General features: G+C 49.0%; 5 protein-coding genes across 5 annotated transcripts; 2 read left to right on the top strand and 3 right to left on the bottom strand.

The window, feature by feature from the left end:
* Positions 1-454: 454 nt before the first annotated feature.
* On the bottom strand, positions 455-2370 carry EURHEDRAFT_485020 (SAGA-associated factor 29 family protein). Its single transcript, XM_040785546.1, has 4 exons — positions 1881-2370; positions 1187-1715; positions 688-1117; positions 455-598 (listed from the first exon to the last, which is right to left on the bottom strand). Exons 1-3 carry the CDS (start codon positions 2065-2067, stop codon positions 835-837), a joined length of 999 nt encoding a protein of 332 aa, XP_040636050.1. The 5' UTR covers positions 2068-2370; the 3' UTR covers positions 455-598; positions 688-834.
* A 436-nt stretch (positions 2371-2806) lies between these two features.
* On the top strand, positions 2807-4440 carry pmi1 (mannose-6-phosphate isomerase pmi1; the record flags this gene model as incomplete). Its single annotated transcript, XM_040784821.1, has 5 exons — positions 2807-2837; positions 2907-2927; positions 2981-3072; positions 3140-3377; positions 3437-4440. The coding sequence occupies 5 exons, from the start codon at positions 2807-2809 to the stop codon at positions 4438-4440; spliced, it is 1386 nt and encodes a 461-aa protein (XP_040636051.1).
* Positions 4441-4792: 352 nt separating this feature from the next.
* On the top strand, positions 4793-6003 carry EURHEDRAFT_462567 (putative 6-hexanolactone hydrolase; the record flags this gene model as incomplete). Its single annotated transcript, XM_040784811.1, has 3 exons — positions 4793-5007; positions 5065-5210; positions 5273-6003. 3 exons carry the CDS (start codon positions 4793-4795, stop codon positions 6001-6003), a joined length of 1092 nt encoding a protein of 363 aa, XP_040636052.1.
* Positions 6004-6006: 3 nt separating this feature from the next.
* EURHEDRAFT_415489 (putative Coatomer subunit epsilon) lies at positions 6007-7537 on the bottom strand. Its single transcript, XM_040782705.1, has 5 exons — positions 7284-7537; positions 6819-7197; positions 6621-6756; positions 6315-6553; positions 6007-6246 (listed from the first exon to the last, which is right to left on the bottom strand). Exons 1-5 carry the CDS (start codon positions 7306-7308, stop codon positions 6138-6140), a joined length of 888 nt encoding a protein of 295 aa, XP_040636053.1. The 5' UTR covers positions 7309-7537; the 3' UTR covers positions 6007-6137.
* A 792-nt stretch (positions 7538-8329) lies between these two features.
* Positions 8330-12344, bottom strand: EURHEDRAFT_191520 (putative 1-phosphatidylinositol-4,5-bisphosphate phosphodiesterase Plc1). The gene has a single exon (XM_040777910.1). It carries the CDS (start codon positions 11906-11908, stop codon positions 8435-8437), a length of 3474 nt encoding a protein of 1157 aa, XP_040636054.1. The 5' UTR covers positions 11909-12344; the 3' UTR covers positions 8330-8434.
* Positions 12345-16207: the final 3863 nt, after the last annotated feature.

Raw genomic sequence — 16207 nt, forward strand, 5'->3', positions numbered from 1 at the left:
GACGACGCAGCCCATCATTCCGCAAAGGGGACGATCTGGAACTTCATCAAACTGCCGCCAGACGGTTTCTGGTTGGTGGTGATAGGCGTCGTGGATTCGTGGTGGTGGTAATTCCTAGACTCCAGTGTCTGGGAGGAGGCAAAGTCCAGTGCTTAGTCACCGACAAGCGGCGGTTTCAAAGGTATTAGTCACCCAGAAGGGGGGGATGATCGGCGAGACGGTTTATTTGCCGCGGTTGTCTATATGAAGATAACCGATCTCATGGCCGGAAAGAGCTGAAGATGGATGCCAATAAAGTTGAGATTGATGGAGACGCGTAGTTAGTTAGAGCTTGACATCCCGCACGTCAGGCTGTCCCGTCCGCATATCTCGGAGGTTTCATCAGTAGCATGGCAGTGGGGGGACGTGGTGTGAAGAGATCTCCAGGGGATTTCTGTTTCATCAATTTACGTTACGAAAGAGATATATGAACATGATGGTCTAATATTAGAGAGGGGGGCCAGATGCGATGGAGAAGAAAAAAGCAAACAATTAGAGTTGACATTCAATTCACAAGAGATAGGGTATTCCCAAGAGGACCGGTGTCGGTACGAGGTCTCTAGATCTACGTTATCATCCGGTGTTCGGATGTCAAAATGCACTGCATCCAGCGATAAAGTCGGAAAAAAAAAAGGCAGTTTGGCTCACAGAAAGGGTATCATGGCTCAATCCTCCTGCCAGTCCAGAGCCTTCGTGGTTTCAAATTCGCCTCCAGAACGTCAAACAAAAAAGAAACGTGGGAAAGCGTGGGCTGGTATGGAGTAGAAGTAGGTCTAAGTCGTAGTCGTCGTAACATCACTTTCCGGGAATCTCAAGGACAAAGCGTTTGTCCACTTCCATCTCCTTGTCATCTTCTTCACCCTCAAACTTGAGACGATAGACATCTTTCCTCGATCCCGTGACTTCCGCGCGGTAAAACGTGGTCGTGTCGGGATATCGGGCTAACACTTGCTTTCCTGGCGGAAACGGTGGCAGCGCCGATCCAATATGTGGGATTGGGATTAGAGAGGCTGCTGTTGTTTTGTAGACTGCGCCCTGTTCGCCATTCTCGTTTGGTTCGGGGTCCTGGACATCATACCTTTATTTTTTTTTCTGCGGTCAAACAAAATATTCATCGGAGATAACGGAAAGGGCCAAGCTAACATACCGTTTCTTGTGTCCGTCACCAGCAATATTCTTGATGATACATTGTATTCCTTCTCCTTCGACACCTTGTTTGTTCTTGTTATGTTTGAAAACAACTTCCGCGCCAATCACTAAATGACCACTACGCTCTGCAATAGTGCCTTTGGTGCTTTCTGTCCCTTCTTCAATCTTAACGGCCACATTGTCTCGGACCTCACGATTATCGCGGGTCTGAGTACTGGATACGCTACCACTACGTGGAACAGCGCCCTTGATGCGGTTGGCCTTGTCCGAGACAGATGGACCGGTGGGCCCGGGAGACTCTGTAGATGATCCATCCAGTTCATTGCGCTTCTTGCGCGACTTGGAAAGAGATGCAGCTCGGTTGAGTGGTGCCTCCGCTTCCGAGGCCTGGCGTAGGGCAGTGAGAAGTCCCAGATTTTTGACCACGTCACTGGGTTCGTCTAGCAAGATTGCTCTCTCATCTTCACATAGCTTCGCCATTTGTCGGAGGAGACTGTCCAGGTCGTTATGATCATTGAGAGTGGTTTCTGTAATCAATAATTAACACATAAATCCACCTAAGCATCCCCAATCAAAAACAGATTCCTGAACAACAAATGCCAAGGCAAAAGCTATGCCACATAAGCTACGATTGCCGCAAGGCACATGGATACAAGAGAGAAGACGAAACAAACAAAAAATAAAACACTTACTGCCTGTCTCTTTGCCCATCCTTTCATTAAGAGCCGCAATCTGTTCTGCCAGAGATCTCTGCTTATCATTTTTCTCTTTGGACTTTCTCAGATCCTGTAGGATCTTGTTCCACATGTCAGTCTCCTCATTCGCCGCCAGCCCATTATCCCGGGGCAATGGGGGCCCTCGAGGACGATTCCGTGACATGGTCTCGGCCGCTGACCGTCTCGACTTTTTGCCGTTTCCGGCTCTTGCGACGGGAATTGGAGGCTGTGGCGCCTTTTCAAGTTTCAGTGTCTCCCACTCAAAAGCGGACACAATCTCCTGGTCAGCAGCGCTGCGTGTTCCGCGGGCTGCCCCTTGTCTCTGACTATGCGGACGGGGTTCCTTAACCTGAAGCTCTGATGCAGGGACGAATTGCTTTTCAGAGCCAAACGCCTGTCCACTGGGTTGCTTGCGGTGCTTTTGCCGCTGGCTTGGGCTCGGATTCTGAGTTTGATATTGATCCAGAGACCGCGTATTGTCCGGCAGCTGTTCTTGGGACGGCGGTTGATCCCCAGGTTGGCGGCAGCTATGGCCAATGACACCTCTTACCGCCTTCTTGGCAGTGTTTTTCGCTTTATTATTGGGCGGTAGGCGCTTTGCGGGCCAGGCGACGGTGTGATTGGGCGAAGTCATGACAGTCACGCGGTGCGGCGGATAGGTTTCCAAAAGAGGGATGGAGGGGTTGCGGTGGGAGAAACAGTAAACGGCGATCAAGAGGACATGCTTCAACAAGTCACGAGGATTTGAAGAAAAGTAGCAAGGAAGAATAAAGGCAGAGAGATATCAACAACAAAGAAAAGAAACTACACGGGCGCCAGAGATACCTTCTACTGGCCACGTCCTTCATCTACAGCTTGCATTCACTCATCTTCAAGCCATTACTCAGAATTGACGGCCAACAATGCAAGTCCCATTGCTTCGTCTCCAGTGTGGTATGTGTTATGAATTCACCGGTTATAGCTCTAGTGACTGGAGACTAACCATACATGTCAATTGAATAGGTGTCAACAGCTATGACTGGGGTAAGAATGCTGGTTATCTCTTCGTGGGGTCCCCGTACTGAATATCGTCATAGGCAAGATCGGCCCGGAGTCGGCTGCTGCCAGATTTGCAGCCACCACAGCGGCTTCGGACTTTTCGATAGAGGCAGAGAAGCCTTACGCTGAAGTGGGTTCCCAGGAAAACATAATAAATATTGCTAATGGACTGACATGGTTGACTGATGTCATTCTAGCTGTGGATGGGCACGCATCCTTCGCTTCCCTCCAAAGATGTTGAGACTCAGAGGACATTGTTGGACCTCGTGCAGGATAACCAGGCGTTGATTTCCACAGAGGTCAGCGAGCGATATGGTGGAAAGCTCCCGTTCCTCTTCAAGGTGCTTTCGATCCAGAAAGCACTGAGTATCCAAGCGCACCCGAACAAGAAATTGGCGGAGCAACTCCACGCCAAAGATCCCCGAAACTACCCTGGTAAGCCCTCCCGTGGAAGATACCCTTCGCTTCGTTTCGCTCCTAACCAACCATCCCAGATGACAACCACAAACCGGAAATGACAATCGCTGTTACGCCGTTTGAAGGGCTGTGTGGGTTCCGTCCGTTGGCAGAGATTGTCTACTTCCTTAACGTTCTGAAACCGCTTCGGAAGCTTGTGGGTGACGAGGAAGCCAGCCAGTTCGAGAACGCTGTCAAAGGAGCAGAAGAGTCCGAAGACTCTGACGTTAAGCAGAATAACAAAGACGCATTGCGCGCTATCTTCAATACGTTGATGCAGTCAACACCAGACAAGATCGAGACAGCTACAAAGGACATCATTGCCGCTGCAGAAAGCTCCCCAGAGACCTTTGCCGCTTCGGATGGCTTCCCTGTTGGCAGCCCTAGCAGTCCCGCAGAGCTAGCCGCCATCATTCGTCGTCTCAACGGCCAATTCCCCAACGATATTGGGTTGTTTGTGTTCTTTTTCCTCAACTTCGTCGCCATGGAGCCCGGTGAGGCCATGTTCCTGAAAGCCGACGACATTCATGCGTATATTTCTGGAGATATCATTGAATGCATGGCATCATCTGACAACGTTGTGCGCGCCGGTTTCACCCCCAAGTTCAAGGACGTGGAAACTCTTACCAACATGTTGACCTACTCCTACGCACCGATCGAGGAACAGAAGCTGGAGCCAGTTGACTATCCATATGCTGTGCTGAATGTGCCAGCGTACTCAAGCGGATCGTCTTGCCTTCTCTACGATCCTCCGATCGAGGAATTCAGTGTGGTGAAGACTGACCTGAACAGAACAGGAGCTAAGGCGACTTTTGATGGACTTGCGGGACCCAGTATCCTGATCTGCACAGGCGGACAAGGCCAGATCCGGGTTGCGAACAAGACGGAGGAAATCAAGGAGGGATATGTGTTTTTCATCGGGGCAACTGCTGAGTGTATTGTTGAAAACACCGATGGAGGGGAGGAGGACAAAAAGGTTTTTACCACTTTCAGGGCATTCTGCGATTTGACGGGTAAGGAAGACATGGCGAACGGCAACTAGTGGGAGTAGGCACAAATGTAATATCAGTTTTCATGGAATACCGTGTTCAAACACTACAGATCGTGTCTGCATTTTACGCTTGTGGAGCATGTATGAACAAAGCCAAGCAAATATTAAACGAGGGTCAATGAATAATGCATTGCTTTAGGATCGGCAACAACCGAGGTCAATCAGTTTTCTCCTCATTTCGCCATCTCAGGACGCTAACTGCAGCCGCTTATTACGCACTAGACATAAGGATAAGGCATACATGCGCCTGTCTAATGCGAGGGACCCCTCTCTATATTAAGATGCCATTAACTCCTCCCTCAGAAACACCTCACCACCATCACCACAACTACCATTCACATCAATGAGAGCAGATAGCAAACAATCCTCATCTCCCGGTCTCTCTCTCTGGGAGAAGATCGATCTCTTCCCTGCCCTTCTCACCGTCTTTACGTCGACCCTCTACGCCTCTGTTACGGGCTTGTTTCGAGGCAAGAACGGCACAAGGACCTATCGTTTCCATCTATTCCGTCAACTTCTACAAACGGGCCTTCAACGGCTGTCGCTTAGACAGATTCAGTAAGTTCTCTATCGCTTACTGACCTTGTCTGGATGAAAGGGTTGACATGATGATAGGTATCTGACCCCACCCACGAACAAAAACTATGAGGACTGGTCTATCAGGGAGCAAGTCCAGCCGGTTACAATCTCTTTGAACCACGGCGCCTTTGGCCACTGGGTCGGTAAAAAAAACGCCAAAAAGGTGGTGGTTTATTACCACGGTACGTCCCTGTTCTTGCTCTCACTCTTGACAGAATATATATCTAATTCTGTACTTGTATAGGAGGCGGCTTCGCACTCCCCAGCACAGCTGAACATTTCGGCTTCTGCACAGAGATCCTCCACTCCTTCAATACAACGGATGACAACATTGCCTTTTTCTTCCTTACCTACACATTGACTCCGAAAGCCGTGTATCCTACTCAACTTGCCCAAGCGGTTGATGCCCTGCGCTATATCCTGACTACCCGCAAGCCATCCAACGTTCTTCTCGGTGGTGACTCCGCCGGCGGGAACCTCGCTCTCACTGTCCTTATGCATATCACCCATCCGCACCCTGAAATTGAACCTCTCACCATCTCCGACGATGAGGAGGATAGGTCGCTAGCAGGCGTGTACGCCATTGCGCCTTGGGTTTCTTTCCGCACAGACTGGCCCTCAATCAAATCAAACCATTACAGCGATATCATTTCGGCCGCAAACCTGGACAGATGGTCCTCCGGTTACTTGGATGCGCGCAACGGTGAAAGTGATCCCTGGAGCGAGCCGTTGTCAGCACCTGCGGAGTGGTGGAGGGATGTCAAGACGAAAGCGCTGTTGGTTACGGCTGGCGGGGATGAGATTTTGCTCTCGCCTATCGAGGCGCTTGTGGATAAGGTGCGGTCCTCAGGGACCGAGGTTGAGTTTGTGGTTGGTGACAGGGAAACCCATGCGCCGATGATGTATGGTGGCGGAACAGATACACAGCAGGGAAGGGCGATAGAGAGGTGGTTGGCTGGTCAGATTAGCAATTAATGAGGTATTTGGTATACATTTGATGATTACACTAAGGATAGTTGCGCCGTCGTATCAATTCATTAAGTAACCCGGCAATCAATGTGGTATATCTATAAAAAAATGCGAATAGCAGAAAATTACCAAGACAAAATTCACGAAGACACCCGTGGTGCATACTTGGCAGCCGCCGTATCGAAAAGCTCGCTTTTCTCTTCAATATCGGCCAAAAGGGTATGCGATGGCTGAACTTGCTGAAGACGTCTGCAAAACAGTTAGTCTCGACTTTCATAAGATACTCGGGGAGAGAGACTGAGAAAAAGGAAACATACAACTCCAACTCCTCAGTCGGCTTCCCAGCCAACACATTCAACACAATTGTGTTGGCAATCAACTCCATATCATCGGGGTATTTCTCCAGAGCAGCCGACAGCGCAGCCTCAGCCTCGGGGATCCGTCCCAGGTGCAATTCCGCAACGGCCTGGCCGACAGTCGACAGCGCAGCAGTAGTACTGGGGGCGGCTGCGAGTTCTTCGTAGACGTAAAATGCGGATTGGTATTGTTCGCCGCCCTGTACGGAAGAGTAATCATGGTTAGAATCGAACCGATCAAAATCACGGGGAGAAAGGATAACATACGACTCTCATTCCAACCCACGACTCAGCCAAGTTCACCAAAAGCGAATCCTGAGCCCAGCGCTTCGCAGCCTGCACTTCCTTAATCGCCAAATCGGTCCGGTTCTGCTGTAGATGGATCTGAACGATCAAAGCGACCCTATACCCAATTAGCACCCTCACCCCATCCTTCAATAACATAAGGAAGAAAGAAAGACTCACGCCTCAAGACTCCCCTGATGCATACCCAAAACCCCCAACGCCTCCTCTTCTTTTCCCGATGCCGCCAACACCGTTCCAGCACAAACAAGCACACTAGCATTCTCCGAATACTTCCCAACAAGCTCCTGCGCGCCCTTCACTGCAACATCCTCATCGCCCGTCGCATGCTGCGCCAGCGCTTTCACGGCAGCGAGATCCGGGGTGTCATCTTCGGACTGGATTTCGGAGATGACTTGGTCGGGCTGGCCGAGGGCGATTTTGGCGCGGAATTGCAGGACGCGGGCGGGGAGGTGGTTTTCAGAGGAGAGCGCGGAGGTATCAAAGTCGAGGACGGATTGGTATTGGCCTTGGTGGAAGGCGCTGTGGATGTTGATGAGTTCTGGTTGTTGGTGGGTTAGTTGGCTATGTGTACGGAGTACGGGGGATGAGGGAGGGGTTGATATATTGGAGTATGGGGAGACATACCACCCTCAGCTGAGAAAGGATCCATGGCTGCGGTTAATTGATTAAGGACGTAGAGTTGAGTTAAAAGTAATGATTCTGGGGTATTGTCGTTCCTGAGATGGTTGATGGACAAGAAGCGTCACGTTGCCTTTTGGGACCACTTCGGGAAGGTTGACCGAGGCGGTCAGTCTGGTAAGTCGACCGGACTATATCAGGATTGTACAAGTCTTTACGGTATAGGTGAACAAAACTGTCTCCCTCGAATTGAAATCAAGATAAATAGTACGTATAGAAGATACATGAAAATGCAATATCGTCAAACTTCGTTATATCCCGAGAAATGGCCGAACAATCCTAGTAGCATCAAGCTACTACAATCTAATCATACAACATAAGAACAAAGAACAGTAATATGATCTGATATAAAAAGCTCGATCCAGTCGCGCATGATCATATTAATAACACAAGTAGCAGAAAGTATAAAGACTGACATGACTCCTGAACCATGGCCGGGCCGAGATGTGTTCTCAGAAACCCGGTAAACGAGAGCAGGATAACTCGAACACAAATTCAAAATCTCGCCATGAGGTGCGTATATCTTTACGCCCTCTATATGTATGAAATCCACCGCTATGCATATCTGACAATGCAACCCATTTTTCCCTTGGTGACTCCCACAAATGCTGTTCATCCTGACCGATTCCCTTGAACCAACCTGATGATCGAAATCCCATACCCGAAATAAACATAACATATGCAACGAAAGTATAACTCGATCAAGACAAAGGAGATGCAAACATAGGGTATCGCCAGACAGGTATTGTAAAGCAGGGAAGAAGTAGAAAACAGATGGCAATAAAAGAAAATCCAACGGCAATAGATGAGAGTGAAAGACACTCCATGCATAGCCCGTTGGTAACAGAATGAACAAAAAATATAACAAAATGATGTCAAATGCCATGGCTTTCAAGAACCCATGAGTGACCACAACGCGCCATAAGCTCCCATGAAGAAAGAAATAAAAAACAAATCGAAAACGCCGCTCCTTTTATTTGCATATGGTTGGAGATGAGGGAAGATGAGTCGTGATAGTCGAAAACAGTAAACCAAATAGTAAAATGAAAATGATGAAAGAAAAGGATAAAACGAGAGATAGATGGCTATTCGCACATCTATGATAGAGGCAAGGACGATGTCGTCGATGTAGCAGAGACGGTAGGGGTTAAGACTGGAGAAGTAGTGTATCTGTCTTCCGGACTTGCGAGAGGCTCGCTGCCCTTCTCCGACTGTTGATCCCGATCCCGTTCAGTGGATGTACCACGTTTGAAAACGGTTTGACTGATTTGTCGGAGAATACCCATTCTCTCGGCCCTTAGTTCCTCGACCTCCAGTCGTGGAACAGGGACGGGCTCCTTTTTGGTGATTTTGCAGAAGAGGGTCGAGAAGAGGAACTGATCACCACTGCCGTCATATAACGGCAAGTACCGGTAACCCTGAGACAAGCTGCTAAGCTTCGCGGTGAAGGTGGCCAATTGGACGCTGTTGTTGCCAGGGGTGCGTCCATCGACAGAGCTCCACACGACCCAGCGGACGAAAACCAAGTCGGGATACTTTGTCTCAAGCGACAGCTTGAAACGATCGTTGAAGATGGGATTGTAACCATTGCTTTGTTCAATTTTGGTGCGCCGCCTATGTGGGAATCCGAGTCCAGAAATACCGTTGCGCGCAGAGGCATTCATGCCTCCTTCTCCGACAACCAGGCTCTGGCCACGGTCATCAGCACTGAACATTTCGATCTCAATGTACGGGTTGATGTTATCATCGGGTCCGATACTGCTTGGGCGGGGCAGTTGCTGAGCTGAAATTACGTCAACAGAGAACTCGACACGCTTCCGTTCGGTTTTGAGCTTCTTCTCTGCATCGAATGGGTCAGAGACGCGGAGACTCTCTGGCTTTAAAATATACCCTGTGCGGTCGGTGCCCGCAGCAAACATGGCCTGGTTCAACTGCATACCAATGTCATACGTTTGCCAATTGAGAGCCGCCATTTGCACACCGCGCCGCCAAAACTTCAGAGGATCAAAATTGGAAGATCGCAAGCGGAAACCGGACGGATAGACTCGCGTCAAGTATTTCCGGTTGTGCTTCTCAAACATGACTTTGTTCTCGTGTTCACGACAGATACCTTCGAATGATCGTTCAGCAAAGGAGTACACGTGGTTATAGCGCTGACTATCAACAGATGTGAAGCTGTGCCATTTGTAACCTTTGGTGTAGATACCCAAGTCCGAAAGTGGCTTGGTGATCTTGCTCTTCTGGCGTCGTTTCTTGTCTTGTGGCATAGACATCAAAGCACTATCGCTGTCATCAGTGGCACTGCTCATGCTCGTTGTTGTGAGTGACCGTCTTTCTTGTGTTATCATGGGACCTGATCCATCGGGTTGAATGGTGTGAGAACTGGAAAGAGGGGGAAGGCCGGCGGGCATAGAAATATCGGCTGCCGATGGACGCAGAAAAGGTGAACTCGAACTGCGCTTCCGTCCCGTGGAAGGTGAAGTCGCAACGGTTGTAGCTGTGGAGGAGGGTGCCGAATCCTGCCGCATGCCCCCTTCAATCTCATCACACGTCTTGACTTTGACCAAAATCCGACCCTTCAATTCTTCGGGCGATGGCAGAATAAAGGTCTTCGCAATCAAAGGCTCAAGAACGAGCTTTTCTTTGAAGGCATCCTTCATGATCTTCACCATTGCCAGCTGTTGGTCTGGATTGCAGTGGACTTCGAGGGACAGAATTACAGGGAAGTCGCAGGCCACGAACGCATAACGGTTAATAACAGAGATGCAATCCGCAAACAGAACACTGGTGGTCATGGTCCTGCCGTGCGATACGATCGGTCGCCCATCGGCACCGTCCCAGCAATCAATCTCCACACAACGACAGCCTTGCGTCAAAGCGGTGATATACGCCTCGGTACTGGAGGCTCCAGCCACCTGGCGTCCCAAAAGGTAGGTGTTGTGAGAACTCGAGATGAAATACTCGTTTAGAGGCCGATCGAACCTTGACTGGGGTGATTTGGACGCATAAATGCCATTGCAAGCCGATGTGATATAAGAAGAGAAAGCGTCCAGGCCCATTCGTGGTGGTGTCTGGGTCACTGGAGATTCGGGAACATTGAGACCACGCGGCTTCGATTTCCGAACAAACTTCTCGAAGATCGAAACCCAGTGAGCACAATCCGAGTCAACGTCTTCCCCCTGTTCGTTGCGCAAGAAGGACAGAAATTCGTCAACGGTAAGACCAGCCTTATGGTCTGCAGCCTGGGCTTTGTAGATCTCCTTGATATCTTTTCTCTCTTTTAGCCGCTTTAGGAAATCCTTGAACTCGATAAAGTTCAGTCTTCCCTTTTGGCTAGCGTCCGCTTTCGAGAATTGGGCCCGAAGCATATTCTTCGAGCAGTTTATGTGCAAACTGCGACATACACTCTCGACAGCTCCAAAATTGAGGCTTTCTTCCTCATCAGGCTTGATGCCCTGTGGGAAGACTCTCGGCATCTCACGCTGCCAGTGTGCCTTCAGGACCGCCTCACTCTGGCTAGAACCAGCCAAGCCAGCCATGAGGCCAATCCTGTACCGCGAAATGTGTTCCAAAGTCGAGGTCCAAAGCTCAAGAATGCGACGGTTTGGAGCGATTAGATGCAATGTTTTGACAGTACGGCCCTTAGACCGTTCAGAATCGGAAATTATGATCGTGAACCAGCGGCTTTCCGCATCTTCTGAGACCTGATGTTCTTCACGGTAGTTGCGGGCATCTGGTCCGACACGTATCTCCTTCATGTCGTCGATGTAGAACCGCTTATTTGGGTTGGAGACATCCCAGTAAACTTTGGCGGTGTCAAGGTCCAGAAAAAACTGCACCTGCTTCCGCCGTTTCTTGGTTACTTTTGTCAGCAAGGTACCGCGCTGGATGGCTGGATCGGCTTTCGGGGCGGCCACGCTGCCATTAGAAGTGGATAGTATATCTTCGTTAGAAAGACTGCACGGTTCGGTTCCACGCCAGGCACCTAAAGAATCAAGAGCCTCCATGCTGTCATCTTCGTTGCTTGAGTCAAGAGCGCTTTCCCGACCTTGTGTGCTGGTTTTACTGTCTCGGCGACGACGCATGATGACGGGACCGGAGCTGCGGTCACGTTTTTCATTTTGGGAAGCCGATGCCCTCCTCCGTGTGAGTTTGTTGGCTGCACCCCGAGATATACGACGCATCAAACCGGGACCTTTGAACGGATTGGGGATGACGGTGTCACCCGAGGCATTGGCATTGTCTGCCATCATAGATTCACCGAGTTCGAAAGGACCTGGGTTGGCGAGTGGGTAAGAAGGAACACGACAGCAAGGCCCGTCTGTGGCAGTCTGTAAGGGGGTACCAGAGGGACTAGAAGCATTGGAAGGAACGTAGGTAGGAAACAAGGAGTTCGGAGTGGTCGCAAGAGGTGATGTGCGAGTAGGAGCCGAAGCAGGAGCCGGAGCTAGCGGAAGAGATGTGATGACACGAGGGAGTTTTGTATGCTTGAGTTTCGGGATGGATGGGACTTTTGAATTCGGTTGAGTCTCGCCATTCAGGGCGGACGGCGAGGCAGCAGCGTAAGCCATATTGATAGACTATACACTCGACTGGAAAACGCGGGGTTAAAAATGCTATTGAAACCGTGTCAATGGCTTTGAGTCACCTGGACTCTGTGACACAAGACGGATGAGGTAGTCGCTAACGTGATAAAATTCAATATAAGCCGAGGGAGAGTAAGAAAGGGAGTGTCTTGACTGGTGTGTTAGGCGCAAGAAGAATGGAGTCACGTCCTTAACGGAATTGTACAGATCTTGTTCTCTGCATCTTGGCCTGCCTTTGATGCTATGCGGAGAGCCCTGCCGGAGAGCGCTCGCGGAAAGGAAAGAGAGCAGGCGTTCCTGAAGAGCAGTTTGAAACGGGCGCAGGAGTTGTGTGACACTGAAGTTTCACGAGGTGACCTGACCTCGCACAAATCGAGAGAATAGGCCACTTGCGACAACAGCCGGAATGAAAAAAAGGCTGTTCAGCTCATCAAAAGGGAAGGAGGAGGCACGACACTGATTGGGAAATATCCCGAGTCCGTTTGCTTATTTCCCGCACGGTCGATTGAGCCTTGTGTCTTATATATCGAATTTCCTGTTGCGCGTCGTTTTTCTTTGGCCGGCGCTTCCGTTTTAACCACAATGAATATTCCTTTCCGTTTTTCTGGATTACCCCTCTTCGGATTGTCGATCCTGACACGCGGGGAAAGCTGTGTTTCTGCAAGAAAACAGACAGCCAAGATGCACAGAAACAAATAGACTGAGTGGGCTGCAGCGGACAGTCCGGTTGACTGGAACTCGTCGGAAAGGCGGAGGAAAGACGGGGAAAGTACCGGGTTGCACGCAGGTTTCAAAAGATCGTATAGATCCTGTACTGCACAAATGCTTTGTTGTCAACGGGATTCCCTTGCCCGGGGATGTGCATATATGTATATTTGAGGGGGGCTTGTAGGGATGATCGCGTATTCCCAACAAGGCAGACCATAAGGCACCGTGCGGGAAATGCGACGGACCACGCGGAGATACGCACACACAGAGGCAGACAGATAGATAGAAGGCTGAGAGGGAAAGATAGAGAGGGCTATGATCGCACCAAGACGAATCGGCCCCGACGGCAGACAGGGTGCGTGCAGAAGGATGGAATGACCTGCCTGCCAGCACACCGTAGATTGTAAGACGCACGCGGTCCAAAGCGGAAACAAGGATGGCAAGGAAACGAGAAGGAGTCGGCGATTGGACCCAGTTGGGCAAAAGAAGGCTGGCTGCTTATGTCGGAAGTTGCTGCACTATTACGTGGAAGGAGAACCTGTAGCGGAGCAGAACGGATTGACAGCGATCATGCGACGGAAGGTGAGGATGGTGGAATGTTTCGCGAAAATGTCATATAGATGCGATGAGATGATGATAAGAGAAAGCAATGAGGAAGTCGACTGTAGGAAAAGTGAGGGAAAATATACTTGAAGGAGGGAAATCCGTGGCAGGAGTCAAGAGAGAGAAAAAGAACAGGCACGAATAGGCATTGGTGGAGGCCAAAAAAAGACGCCGTTTCGATGGAAATTGGAAGGAAAAGAGAAAGAAAAGCTGGGGTGGGCCCCCTGACGTACGGTGCAGTTACGAAGTATGTATGTATGTAATGTGTATTTTTGATGTATGTAATTCTACGTACGTAATGAAATATGCATGAAACGAATAGTATGTATTGATATTGATATTTACCTGTCATTGTTGCCCTCCCCAGTTGCCGCTTGAGCAACAAGTCTGGATACGTGATGATGACAGTGTTCCATAAGAATGATGATATTCTCAAAACTACAGGATGATCTAGAACTTTGCTGGCAAGTTCTCGAAATCCGTCCCGACTCCCCTGGAAAACCAAGAAAAGGAGAACGGGCGAAGGGAATGAATGCTTTCTGAAACCGGTGGCATTTGCTCCAGTACTCCAGCGAGGGCAACAGAATAATTGCCCCTTTTCTGACACTAAAGCCGCTAATTAAGGGTGATAAATTTACGAATAATTACCTGAAATACTTGGAATACCGTATCGATGGACGACCCCACGATCTGCCGTTCCATTGGACGATCATTCCTGGGGCAGAAAAAGGATCCTGTCACTGTCAATCTCGCAGCCAGAAGAGGGCTGAGACGCTGTTTCACTTTTTTCCATCTGCGTTCTGTGGGCAATAATGATCAACATGCCCCCCTGCGAAACTATCGACTCGTATCACACTGTTTATTCCTTTTCTTACAATGTACTTTTTCTTACAAAATAGTATGATAATGAAGATAGGAGGTCACGGGGAAAGAAGAGTAACATCGATGATGACAGTGGGATAAAATAATAATGGAGCCTGGTGGTTTTTCTTTTTGCTGTTTCCCCACTCTTTAGGGCTGCACCGTGATAATTACATACATACGAACGTGTTCGTAACCCGTGGTAATTATGCGTGTAAAATACAACATCATCATTCAGGGATCCCTCACTGCTCCCGACACAGTGGTTGGTGCCTGGGGGCCTTGCTCTTTACATTGAGTAAACTTTTGTGTATCGTCCAACGTTAAGCCAGGGCCAATAACCACCAACATATTTCCGAATCGATCACCCTTTGTGCCGTTTCAGCTGGGATCATCCAGTCCGTGGCGGATTAGCGGTAAAGCAAGAGTCAAATGACTTCCTGTTAGGGCAAAGAGAAAAGTTTCATATTCTGTGGAGAAGGGATCTCCACAACGGCTTGAGCAGTATGGACTACAAGTGCCATAGTATAAAGTACACCATTGAGCCAGTCTTCTTAGGAAGGAAAGGGACATTAGACGGCTAAATCTGGGTGTACGAGACGGATAAGGTGCTTCTTGAAATACAAGTAATCATGTGATAGGAAAGAGAGGGCAACTTCTCCGTCTTTTTCCTCCTACGGTCTGATTTCCCTCCCAATTTCTTTTTTTTTTTTTTTTTTCACGATCACTCTATCTTTTCAAAAATCAATCAGTTCGCGCATCTCCTGGCTTAACAGAGACTAACAGATATGTCATCTTCTAGATGGCCATCGAGACGCCCATCGTGGGATTGAGAACTGACTGGTTTTGAGCTCGTCTTTGATACCGTCCTGGGCGAGAGCGTCAAAACAAGGCTGACTTTTTAGCCGATAGGAGATCCCATCAAGGGTCTAAACATCCAAGGGGCTCGCTAATAACCTCTCGCCATAGGTGACATGAACAAAATCAGTCATCGGTGCATCTGACCGGAATTTCGTTCTTTGTGAAGCCTTATATGTACTGATACAGGACTGATCATTGCTAGACCATTCAGAACGAGTCTTCTTGTCGGACTCTCGTTGACAGGTTACGAAGACATGGTGACAATAGACCTTATGCTTTTCAGAAATCAATCCTGGTGGACTTGAGCTATTGCCAGTCGAACTGCTCTATGACACAGCTCCCTCCAAAGGCGAAAGTTATACAATCCAACACAATGAAGGTGACGAGTTAAGTCAAATCATACTATTAAGACAAAGAGTATCGGCAAATGGTCTGCCACCGAAATAATGGAGATATTCAAATATCTGGTGGAGTACTAATCCGGATATCAACGCGGAACTTTGACCACCTAGGCGATTGCTGTACGCCTGGGCCTGCTGTTAATACGGCACAGTCGTCAATCAAACCTACGCCATAGTCTCTCGGGATACTCTACTTCGCTGATGTAATACCACCGGCCTCTGGTACAGAGTATTTCATGTATTGGTAAATATTTGCCTTACAAAATACCCTGTTTTCCATATATTGTAGGGTGTCGGTTAGTAGATACCCAACGCGATCGGCTGAGAATACATATATCATCTCAAGTTCACTGCAAGCGCATCCCAGCCCCGCATCGTTAAACCCGCATTGCTGAGTTGGCCATGTGTGATCTACCTCTCCTCCATACTATGTACAATCCTTTTCGGTATCCATGCCGGGACGACGAACCGATTGATGTCATGCGAAGTTATTAGGATAACAGGTATGTTGTCAGTTGTCAATGGACATGTCATATCATTCACTGACCAACCAAGCAGAAGAACCACTGCATGTGGAATGCAAATGCAAATGCCTTATCAACTGCATCCACAATAATGGATGGACATCGTATTCTGACCGTGTAAAGAGGTCGGCACTCGGGCAATCGTCGGATCATCTTGCCAATTATCGCAATTTAACGTATCGCTCGGAATTCCTCAACGAGTTTTAATGTGTTGCCTCTTTACCGTCTTTTCTTTCTCTTCTCTCTTTCTCAACCGTTTGCACTAGACTTTTCGTACATTGCTTACTGCCATTATGGGAAGCGCGCATTAGCCGGTATGTTGAGAT

The sequence above is a fragment of the Aspergillus ruber genome, assembly GCF_000600275.1.
Source record: "Aspergillus ruber CBS 135680 unplaced genomic scaffold scaffold00027, whole genome shotgun sequence".
Lineage (NCBI taxonomy): Eukaryota > Fungi > Ascomycota > Eurotiomycetes > Eurotiales > Aspergillaceae > Aspergillus > Aspergillus ruber.

Coding starts and splice junctions, on each gene's coding strand:
- EURHEDRAFT_415489 (XM_040782705.1), bottom strand. CDS start 7,308: ATGGATCCTTTCTCAGCTGAGGGTG. Junction 6,757..6,818: donor CATCAGGGGAGTCTTGAGGC/GTGAGTCTTTCT, acceptor AATTGGGTATAG/GGTCGCTTTGATCGTTCAGA. Junction 6,247..6,314: donor CCGACTGAGGAGTTGGAGTT/GTATGTTTCCTT, acceptor ACTGTTTTGCAG/ACGTCTTCAGCAAGTTCAGC.
- EURHEDRAFT_191520 (XM_040777910.1), bottom strand. CDS start 11,908: ATGGCTTACGCTGCTGCCTCGCCGTCCGCCCTGAATGGCGAGACTCAA.
- EURHEDRAFT_485020 (XM_040785546.1), bottom strand. CDS start 2,067: ATGTCACGGAATCGTCCTCGAGGGCCCCCATTGCCCCGGGATAATGGG. Junction 1,716..1,880: donor GATGGGCAAAGAGACAGGCA/GTAAGTGTTTTA, acceptor TATTGATTACAG/AAACCACTCTCAATGATCAT. Junction 1,118..1,186: donor GGTGACGGACACAAGAAACG/GTATGTTAGCTT, acceptor AAAAAAATAAAG/GTATGATGTCCAGGACCCCG.